Source organism: Miniopterus natalensis, chromosome 8 (assembly GCF_054644295.1).
Source record: "Miniopterus natalensis isolate mMinNat1 chromosome 8, mMinNat1.hap1, whole genome shotgun sequence".
NCBI classification, from domain to species: domain Eukaryota; kingdom Metazoa; phylum Chordata; class Mammalia; order Chiroptera; family Miniopteridae; genus Miniopterus; species Miniopterus natalensis.
In genome coordinates, this window is record NC_142088.1 from 48479619 (window position 1) to 48491822 (window position 12204).

General features: G+C 35.4%; 1 protein-coding gene across 2 annotated transcripts in view; it reads right to left on the reverse strand.

Moving 5' to 3' along the window:
• SLC4A10 (solute carrier family 4 member 10) overlaps positions 1-12204 on the reverse strand; it is a 142112-nt gene that overhangs the window by 96197 nt on the left and 33711 nt on the right. For both annotated transcript variants that reach the window (XM_087819813.1, XM_016196641.2), the window contains exons 3-4: positions 11424-11570; positions 8671-8809 (exon numbers count right to left, since the gene is read on the reverse strand). In XM_087819813.1, coding sequence (XP_087675939.1) covers positions 8671-8809; positions 11424-11570 — 286 coding nt within the window. The remainder of the gene's footprint in view (positions 1-8670; positions 8810-11423; positions 11571-12204) is intronic.

Consider the following 12204-nt stretch of genomic DNA (forward strand, 5'->3'; position numbering starts at 1 on the left):
CCACTCAAATTCTCTATATGATATTATATTACTGTTTTATGTAACCAAAAGATCCAACTCCAACAGAGGACAAATATGTTGCAGTAACTAGTTAGGGAAACAGTGGATCAGCCAAAAATAACTGACCCAAAGGGCTAGTCAGGATGATTAATGTGCAGAGTTCCAAGAACTATAAAGAGCTATGGATCTGTCCTCAGTGTTCAGGGAGCAAAAACTTTTGGGGAAGTGAAAAGAAAATCAATAGGGGAGAAAAGTCAAGCCGGCCAAAAGTTCACAGATAGGGAAGAATAACTACGCCTGTCAGGAGTTTATAAAGCACTTGAAGGTTAAAAAAACTTATATTTAAGCCCCAAATCACTGACAGCACCTCTAAAACTGACAGCAATTTTAGAGAATATTTGTCTACACAGTTAGGAATTTTCCATATTAGTGGTTTTTAACTTTTTTAGCCCTTAACAGGGCCATAATACTGCATAAATCATATGATGGCCATCGCAGAGTATTATTCATCAACTATAATTGGTTCTCTCCCTTTTCTTAGTAAAGAGTAGATATTACTATCTAGCTCCCTCGCCTCCCTGAGTGAGGTCAAGTGACTGTTGACGAGTCCTGGAAGTCAGAAATGTTCAAGACGGAGGCTGCTCTACCAGCTGGGGCCTCTAAGCAACTACAATGAACAGATGTGCAGAGCCCCCATTGCTCCATGATGGACATGTATCACGAGACACAAAAAAAGCCTTTGTGATTTTAAACTATTAAGACTGCAGGATATTTTTTCTAACAGAATTTAGCCTTTCTTACACTGATACAGATTACCATTTTAGCTACTCATACCAGCACCAAAAATTTTAATTAAAATGAATCATGAGGGCAAATATAATTTTAATAAATACAATAAATTAATCTTTCTTGCCAGGTTCAGAAGTAAAGCTATGGTCACATCATGAATGTCAGTATTTCAAAGGATCAAGCTCTTGGCAGACATTTTGAGGTGGTATAGAATTGTGGAAAGAGCCTTGGACTAACTGGGAATAAAAAGAAATCCAGGCTTTGTCGTTCATTTTCATCCTTGACTCAAACAAATCTCAAGTTGAAAAATGTTCTCTGTTCTCTTTCTCATTTTACATTACCCACAAACATGGCACCAAGAGAGTGGATACAACTTTTATTAAATCTTTTATCACCTTGTATACTATTCACATATGCTGTTGTTTTTAGACAAAAAGGGCAAAAGAAAGGAGCTTATAGAGCAGCACTTATTCTGGTGTAATTTTGACTGAAGAACCTTGTTAGATTTGAAATCTGGTTTCCAGGCTCTTGGGTAGTAAAGAAGACAGGGACTATAGATTTCTCTTAACTGAAAAATGTCTTCAATTAATGTTTCTTGACTATAGTACATTCTATCTTCCCTATATATAAAATCACTTCCAAAATGTTGTATTTAAAAATTTTACTCAAGCAAGAAATCCTGAAAAATGTTTCTACATTACTAAAGAATTATATTGTTTAATTATTTAACTATAAAGCTATAAACTAAACCATACAATAATATTGTTTGTGAGTTGTGATAACACTAATAATAAATTCATTCTTAAAATACTTGTGGGCTTCTGGATCTATATATATTAGCAAACCCTTTGTAATAAGGAATATTACAGTTAAAATTTATACTTCCAGGTAACAGTGAAGATGATTAAATAAGTAACAAAACATCTACATCATTTTATCATGGCTCTTTTGAAAGTAAAAATTTAAAATTTGAGAATCCTGAAAAAATGTATGTGGGGGGGTATGTGAGCATGTAGTCTCGTGCATTTTTATACTATGTAAAGATAAATTCAGTAACCACCACCACAATCAAGATACAAAACTGTTCTATCACCACAAAGAATCTCACTCATACTTCCCTTTTATATTCTCACCCCCACCCTGTTTCTCTTCCATCAATCACTAATCTGCTCTTTATCACTATATATTTGTCATTTTAAGGATGTTAATGTAAATTGAATCATATAGTTTTCAACCTTTTGAAATTTTTCCTCTAAGTATAATGCCTCTGAGGTGCATCCAAGTTGTGCATAACAACGGTTTGTTGCTTTAATTGCTGAGTAGTATTCCATTGTATGGATGGATACACCAGACTTTGTTTGACTGTTCATCCACAGAAGGATATCTAGGTTGTTTATAGTTTGTTGCTATTACAAATAAAGAGCCTATAAACACTCATGCAGAGGTTTTTGTGTGAACGTAAGTTTTCATTTCTCTGGAATAAATGCTCAAGACTCTGTCTGCTGGACATATAGTAAATGCATGTTTAGTTTTATAAAAAACAGACAAACTGTTTTCTATGGTAGCTATACCATTTTACATCCATACCAGCAATGGATGAGAGATCCAGTGTCTCCACAGCCTCACCATTTGCTTTATGACTACTTTTTATTTTATTTTAGTTATTCTATTACATGTGTAGTGATATTTCATAGTGGCTTTATTTTGCATTTACCTAATTACTAATGATGTTCAACATCTTTTTATGTGGTCAATTTTCATAGTATCTCCTCTTCGGTGAAATGTCTGCATTTTTGCCCATTTGTTGAATTGATTTGTTTGTTTTGATACTGTTGAACTTTGAGAGTTCTTTCTATATTCTATATATAATATTTTTGTCAAATATGTGGTTTGCAAATATGTTTTCCGTATCTGTAGTTTGTCTTTTAATCCTGTTAACAGGGTCTTTCACAACAGGAAAGTTTTTAATTTAAGTCCAATTTATGAACATTTTCTTTTATGGATTGTGCTTTTGTTATTATGTCTTAAAACTCATCATCTAGCCCCAGATTCTGAAGATTTTCTCCTATGCTTTCTCTAAAATTGTCATAGCTTTATGTTTTACATTTAAATTTGTAATTTACTGTCAATTAATTTCTGTATATACTGCAAGGTTTAGTTAGATTGAAGTTAATTTTTTTTTTACCTATTGATCTGTAATTGTTCCAGTATCATTTGTTGAAAAGACAAATCTTCCTCTATTTATAATAGCTCCTTTTGTCAAAACTCAGCAGTATTTGTGTCAGTCTTTCTCAGTTCTCTATTCTGCTCCATCGATCTATGTGTCTATCTGAAAAGACATTTTAAAAACAAATCCAAAAGGTATATTCTTTCCTTTAGAATAATTTCCTTCAAACTGGGCCCTTGGCCTTATGGGGGAAAAAAGAATGGAGTCTCTGGGAGTTCCAAGCAGTTTGGTTGTTAAGATGACCACAGATAAGTTATATGCATGAATGCTTTGATATAGTCACAGGTTTCACGACCATTACAGGAGGCAGTGGAAGATCCTTTCCATAAAAAGGAACCCACAAGTTACAAATAGCAAGTCACTAAGCATTTCAAGGTTCAGTGCTTCATGCCAGCTTCAGAATAACGCCAAAGCTCTAAGATACTTAAACATTTTAAAGACTATATTAACATATATATATATATACACACAAATATATAAGTATAGCTATTTTCTGGGGGGGGTTGTTTTCATTCCATTTTATACATCAAAGTAGGAATTAACAAGTCCAGGAGCACACCAAATCCTGTTTCAAGATTTGTAGTCACCAAATATGCTGTCAGTTGCAAAATGCCTGATTGCAGTTAATGACCTAAAGTGCTGCAATTTATTCCAGTTTTCAAATAAACTCAGCTGACATTTGTTTGCATAGCAAACCATAGCAAACAAGAGTCTCACAGGCATGAATGAGAAGTGATGGGCAATGAAAAAAATCAAGATTATAGGCCAAATGCACAATATTTCCTATGGGGGAAGGGCAGATTAAACTGAGGAGAATATCTTCATTTCCTTTAGAAATGTCCAGTATGTCTGGATCTGTTTTCATCCATGATTAAAACATTGGAATCTCTTTGTACTAAACAACAACTTAATATAGGTGTTTCATGAATTCCTTGAGGATTAAATTGATAATAATCTCTATAATACTCATATTAATAATCTACAAAATGAATTTCTTCTGCAAATTAGAAATAGATGTTTTCCAAAGACATTAACTCTTTCTGTTTATTCTATTCCCACTAATTCAGTTGGCCTTCCCAAATAAATGTTAGTCTCTGATTCTACTCATATAGGAAGTAAAGGGGTTACTATCCCATCCAAAATTATACTGTTGGGGGAAGTTGTGGATTCTCAAGAAAAAAACATCCTCTTTTGGGTAAAGCTGAGGATGTGGAGAGTTAGAGTGGGGACATGGTTAGGGTGGGGGCCTGAGAATAACATATGTAATCATAAAGTGCCTATTTTAAAGAGAAAGAGGAAAATGAAATAGATCCAAACCTAGAGTTTAGCGACATTAGCTGTTCCTGACCCATATTATCTTTCCACCTCACATTGCACTGAAAAATCGTGATGACTTGAACCTTTGCTAATTTTGAATATCAAATGCTTCACAACATCAATAAAATCATTTTGAAGTAATAATCTTTTCTACACTACCATGTATGTATCAGAGGCCTAACTGCTACCCCCTGCTTGGCCTCTTCTGAGCTCATTTGTGGAAAGCACTTTTAAAGGGCAACCGCAGTGAGTCAAGCATGTTGTCTCCACAATTGCACAGCTGTGGTATCTCTGAGCACTTTTCTATTAATAACATTATATGTTATTTATAAGCAGAACATACTAATTGTGTTGATTTCATTAGGCCTTGTCATATGGTTTCTTTTAGGGTTTTTAAAAGTGAACAGCTGGTTTTCACAAACATTTATTAAGTAATTTTGATTCAAAAATTTAGCTTCAAAATCTAAAACTTTGCTCAAGTTTTACTTGGCAACAACAGTGGGAATGAATTATTCAAGATATAATATATGACAGGTGCAATGTGTTGATAAAATATGCTTTTTATTTCTATTAAGGGAGAAATTATTAATCCCCCTGGAATACTAATCAAAAGAGTGAAGCGCTTCAAATAGTTATGATAATGATTTATTAGAATTAAGTTGCATTTGAAAATTAGATGGATTAATGAATTAACTAAATCAGCTTTTTGAAATGAATTAGGGCCACCAAGGACACGGACAATGGTGGGGAGAGGGACTGGGGAGGGGGATAGGATGGGGTGGAATGGGTCATTGGGGAGAAAAAGGGACATCTGTAATATTTTAAACAAAAATAAACAAAACAAAACAAAACAAATTTTTTTTAAATAAAATTTTAAAAACACACAAATGAATTAGGGCCACCAGAACAAAATTTCTTCTGCCACTTTAAAACCCACTACATATCTAAGTCTTCAGTAAATACGTCCTGTTCTTCCCTGACGTATTGTCTCAGCCAAAATTCATCTCTCCTCCTCTTCAATGTCTGTTACTATCTGATTGCTCATCAGATGTCTCCCTGAACCCCAAGCAGCTGCATTCACATGCATAAGGTTCCAGAAGCATGGCTAAGAACACACGTCCTATCTAGTAATATTCAAGTACACTAATAATTAACTGGATCATCACTTTTATTATTTTTTTTTTATTTATTTTTGTTTAAAATATTACAGATGTCCCTTTTTCTCCCCAATGACCCGTTCCACCCCGTCCCATCCCCCTTCCCACTCCCTCTCCCCACCATTGTACGTGTCCTTAGGTTGTGCATATATGCATCTAAATTCTTTGGTTACTCTCCCCCCCCCCCCCCCCATCGGCCCTCCTCCATCATATTCTTTATAAATAAATAGCAACACATTTTGGTGGTTTAGGATAAACACGTTGTTCAACCCAATCCATTGGAACATGATAAAAACCCTATCTGCTCAACTGTGACAGAGTGAAAGACTAGATTGTAGTATTGCACTGTCACGTCCTAGCTATATGACACTGGGCAAGTTACAAGAAGTTACTGGTTAAAAGGAACAGATGACTATCTGATCTGGGAGGTGAAAAATCAACAAGCATTTTTAGAATAAGAGAGTTTCTCACGCCAAAACACATATTCCAAACTTACTTCTCAGCTTTATTATATGGGATGAGAGTAAAGAAAAAATATAAAAGAAATAATTTTAGTCATCCAGGAACACCTATTTCTATTCTTATTTCCCCATCACCATTTATCCCCTCTATGCCCTCTTCCACCTCCACACCCCCTCCATCATCAACTCCCCACCCCCGCTGCAATCACCACACTATTGTCCATGTCCACGAGTTCTCTCTCTTTTTTGCTCAATCCCTCCACCTACCAACACCCCACCCCAAAACCGGAGCTGTCTGCCTGCTCTTTGTCTGAGTCTATCTCTATTTTGCTTGGTAATTATAAGAAATAGGTGTTCCTGTTTCACTCATATGTGGAATTTAATGAACAAACAGGAACACCTATTTCTTAGAACCAGTTGAAGATTAATGTTTCTGGCCATAGACAGGGAGGTTTGCACTTTAAATTTCTTATTAACAAGTCATATCAATAGTTATATCACTAATTTGTGAAGATTACTGTGTTATCAAGTAAAGAAGATGATTACATATGTCATGTGTATTAAAAACTCCAAAGTATTTAGTTTTTGATACAACTGGAAGAAAAATATAAGGTAAAGGTTCTTAATCTTGAAATTAACCAGGTCATATAAAAACTATTTCAAATTTAGTTTTATATATAAAATATTGCAACAGAAGGCATCATAAGGAAATTGATTGATTTTGTAAATATTTTATTTAAAAGGTAATTCATACAGAATAACATTCCACCAATTTTAGGTATTTAAAAAGGCAAATATGTCCTGGCCGGGCATAGCTCAGCAGTTGAGCGTCAACCTAGGATCTAGGCGATCGGGGTTCAATTCCCAGTCAGGGCACATGGCCGGGTTGTGGGCTTGATCAATGACTCTCTCATCATTGATGTTTCTATCTCTCTCTCTCCCTCTCCTTTCCTCTCTCTGAAATCAATAAAGATATATATATATATATTTTTTAAAGGCAAATATGGAAAATAATGATTTTACATAAAATGGGTAGAGAAAAGAAGCAATTAGTTCACAGGAATAAAAAAAAAAACATGAGGTCCAGGCCAGGTAGTTCAGCTGGTTAGAGTGTTATCCTGATATGTAAAGGTTGAAGGTTTGATCCCCAGTCAGGGACACATACAAGAATCAACCAATGCATGCATAATATTCTCTCTCTCTCTCTAAAATAAGCTAATTAATTAATAAAAACATATGAAAATATGTTCAATCTCACTAATAATTAAAGAAGTATAAATTAAAGCAATGAGATTTATTTTTCATCTATAAAAATAAAGTTCGATGATTTAACGTGGCAAGGATTTGGACAAACTGAGTGTTTTCATACAATGTTAATTAAAGTATAAATTACCAAAACAACTTATGAAGACAATTTTTCAATATTTTCCAAAGTAAAAATCTCTGCTTGCTCTTTGGTACCTAAGTTCTACTGTTGGAAATTCACCCTATATAAATACCAACAAAATAATGCCAAACATATGAATAAATAATCACTGCAGCAATGATTATGGCAAAAAAATAAAACAGCCTAAATCACCATCAAAACTGGCTAAATAAATAAATGAAAGTTCATCCATATAATTTACACAGTTATTATGATATAAATCTGCACTGATAACATGGAAAATGGTCCAAATATATTTTTAAGTGATAGTGGGAAACTATTTTGATTCCCTCCCATTCACCCTTGTGGTTTAGATCCTTGCTACTCAAAATGTGGTCCTCAACCCAAAAACATTGGTGTGACACCACCTGGAAGATTGCTAGAATCTGACACTATGCCTGAGGCCCACTCAATCTACATTTCAACAAGATTCATGATTGGCATTCACAATAAAATTTGAGAAGCAATGGGTAAGTGACAATCCTAGGTGTGCCCACAATTGCTGTGCATACTTATCACAGCATTCATTATAGACTATTGATAACTTTGTTTACTTGTTTAAATCCTCAAATCAGACTGTGAGATTCTTAAAGGCAAATTCTAAGGTTTTTTCCATTAGGGTTTTATGTCCATTGCACCTGGCACATAATAGATACTTCATAAATGTTTGCTACATAAATGAGCCAACGAGCAAGAATAAAAATTAAATGCAAATTTTAGCTTACTACTCTTTTACAGCAATTTATCAACTATATGCAATATAGACATATTAATCACAAATGATAGAAAAGTAATTTTTATAAAGTTATTTTGAAAAACTACTATGCTTGAATGTATAGTTATCCTAGAAACACATTACAAAATACTTTTATCTTCACCAAATAGTACATAAATCCAGGACTATACCTAAAGCCTCTTATAATGTTTGCCCTTCCTTTTAAAAATCCCCCCACTCAAATTATCATATAATATCACTAGTTTGGGCACAAGCCAGCAATCGCAAAGAAAGAAGTTACTTTTAGATTTCTATTGTTTTCCTGATGACACACAAATTATGCTACTGTTTATCTTTAAGACTGCAGCTGCTGTTGGCCCGGAGTCAGTATTTACTATAATTAGCGCCTTCAGAGTTCATTCTGACCCATCCCCACTACAGGATATGCCCAGGCCAGAGGAGCAATTTCAGAAATTAGCAGCGCTCCTGGCTGTTCGCAAGGTCAGGGCAGCGGCAACCTGCTTTCCAATAGCATGGCAGTTCCTTAGTCCGTGTCCCTCTCCAGCAGGACTCCTCACCTGGCCGTCTCTCGCCACTCGGCGTCCTCACCTTCGCGCCAGCAGATCTCGTCGAGCTCTGTGAACAGGTCGTGAGGAATGTGCTCCTCGTCATCATCCTCGGTCCCGAGAATGAACTGGACCCTCTGCGACGGGGTGTCTGTGGAAGGTCAGAGACACGAGCATGTATGACCGGGGCTTCAAGCTGAAAATGTCCCGGCCGCCTCCTCCATCACCACTCCAGACTCACGCCTCCCTTGCCTCCACTGCCACACTCATCTAAAGTGAACTTGGGGAATTAAAACTAAATTTAGCATTACATTAAGTCTAGCAGAATATAAGAGCATACATATGTAAAAGGGTAAGTAGATAATGTATAGATATTATCAAAAGTCAAACCAAATGTGATAATTATTTTGGATTATTTATAACACTCATGGAAACTATTTACATAAACACGTCTCTCATTATATATGTAATATTTTATGGTAATATTCAGAAAAATAGACTATAATAAAATTCACTTATACTAAACCAATGCTGAATAAAAAACCTCCCTTGTGATGTTTCTTCATAGTCACATTCACACCCTCCCCGCAACCCTTAGCAACGACTAATCCGGTCTCTGTTGCTTATAGTTTTTCTTTTCCCAAAATGTCATATAAATGGAAAAATATGATATATAACCTTTTCAAGCTGTTATCACTTAGCAGAACGCATTTGAGATTTTGAAATGTATCTGTGTCATGAGTATATCAGTAGTTCATTCTTTTTACTGTTGAGTAATAGTCCATTGTAGAAATGTACACAGTTTGCTTATCCATCCACTTGTTGAAGGATATTTAGGTTGTTTCCAGTTTGGGGCAATTATGAAGAGAACTGAGATAAGTATTCTTCTCTGGGTTTTTGAGTTGAACTTAAGTCTTTACATCTCTAGGGTAAGTACCTAGGGGTGGGACTGCTAGGTTATATGTTAAGTGTATGTGTAACTTTATGAAACTGCCTAACTGCTTTCCAGAGTGTGTGCACTCTTGCATCCCCAGCAGCAGTGTGCGAGAGCTGCACTCCTTCCACCTCCTCATCAGCACTTGGCGTCAGTTGTGGCTTAGCCATTCTATGTAGTGCTGTCTCACTGTGGCGCTCATTTACATTTCTCTGATGTCTATTGTTGACAGTTTTTCATGTGTTTATCTGTCATCCATATGTCTTCTTTGGTGAAATATCTGTTGAAATATTTTGTCCATTTTTAATTAGGTTGGTTGCTTCTTTACTGTTGAGCTCTGAGAGCTCTTTATAGCTCTTTTGGATACAAGTCTTTGATTTGCAAATATTTTCTTTGCATTACAAGTAGAATTGTTATCCCAAATTTCATATGCCACTAGCTGTACAGCTGAATGGAGGAATGGGAGGTTGAGGGAGGTTGGGGAACTGTTTAAAATAGGAGAGACTCTATCATGTTTAAAAGCTGGTGAGAATAATCCAGTTGAGCGAAAGAGGACATTTAGATTGTAAATTGTATAAGTTACCAGGTGGGAAAGAACAAAAAATAAACAATTGAAAAAAAAAAAACTCCCTTATTGGTATTAAAAGGGAAAAAAGGACAGTTGCAGATGTAAGCACATAGATCTGTATATTTAATAGGAGGGACGTTGAATGAGTTCTTTTTTGGTGACATATTTTCCTTCTGAAGTACAAAGCATCTGCTAAGTGATGGTGAAAGGGGGGATGTTGGAGAATGGGGAAGAAAACTGAAAAAAATCATTTTTTTTAAAACTCAAAGAAATGCAATAGGATTGGGAGGAAGTGTTGAAGATCCACGTAAGTCATGAGTTTAAATGGTTACAATCCACCCAGTTGAATGATTATGTCCCGCAGAGCATGCCTACTTAGGAAGGAAGAGAGAAAGCAGAGCCATGGGGAAAACCTAACATAAGTATGGATTTTAAAGTGGGGGTGAAGTTACGAATAAAATTATAACAGATATATAAAGTATTAGCAAAAATTTTACTAAGATTACAAGTTCTGAAATCAGAGTAGGATAAAGAAATAAAAATTACTACATGGACAGAAATAAAAGTAGAGGGATCAAATAGTTGCACAAACAAATAAGAAGAGAACCCGTGGTCAGAAATAAGAAGAGAAGCTGTGGTCAGAGAGCAAGGTGAGTGCCTTGGTGATGTCAGAGGTGAAGTAATCATGGATGAGTAGGTGAGCTGGGTGCAGTGAAGACGGTCATAGGAGATGGGAACTGAAAGCCTGGTTCTTGGTTATGTCATGTATACAGGCTCTCAAGCCTCTCAGATATGATTAACAACTACCATATCACTATATGTTGATATTTTATATCTACTTTCAAAGGAAGAACATTCAAAATAGTAGAAATTTCACATTCTAAGAATGAAATTTGAGCAGATTAGCAATATAAGTGGGAATTTAATAAAGCATATCCTCCTGGATTTTCAAACTACTTAAAGCAATGACTATTATTGGCATAAATTATCAAGGGTTTATACAACTAAGTTTTACTACATAAGTATATTTCCTCGACCACACACCTAAAACAATTCTCACCTTCACAAAGCAGATGCACAAAAGGAAAATAAAGATCAAGCTTTCTCTCTCCCACTCCTCCCCAATCTGTCCAGCACAATATATTTTAGAAAAATATAAACAATTTTATGACTACAAGGTATTATTGCTAATTTGGATTATACAAACAAGTATAATATTACATATTATGGTCACAAATTTAATAAAAACAAGGGAACTCTTACCAAAGGAAGGTGACTCCCTTCCATCCTCTAATCCTGAATCCTTTTCTCTGTCCCTCTTTCTATGTTTATGACCACGATGCCTGTGACGTCGATGGCTTTTTCTTCCTCCCAGGGGCACATGAACTCCAATAAAGAGTGTCCGATGACCTTCATCAAAAGTAAAAGCACAAATTAAGCTCTAAATTACTCCAGATCAAAGAAGATGATGACTTACATGTCAATGCAAATTCAATTCAGTTCCATCCAGCACATAGTGCTTGTGTTTACGATGTGTGTAAATCTTAGGGTATAGCACAGGTCTGTCACAAAGATTTACAATACTAATTACTTGGTTATATATTTTATAATCACCATTAATTTATTAACTGTCTTAATAATCTCTCTGTGTCTATTTACCATAGTTTATAATCATACTATTCTTGTTTTAAAAATTCATTCTACTTTCTATCTACCCTCAACTAATGAGTTATCTCATCAGTTCCCTTCCTTTCAGTTAAGTGTGTGAAACAACCAGTCTTTAATAAACCAGATTTCACCAAGGTCCCTAGTAACGCCAAGTCCTGTGGAGTTTTGTCAGCTCTACTGTTCCTATCTGTGGCACTCGATACCATTGGCCACTTTCTTTTCTATGACTTAACTTTCTCTTGGCCCTCCTCCCTCATTTGTTTTATATATAGTGGTTTCCTTTGATGGTTCTCCTTCCATTTACCCATTCAAGATTGGGATCCCCAGAACTCTGTCCTTGACCTCACGATTTCATCCAATAGATAGATAGGTAGGC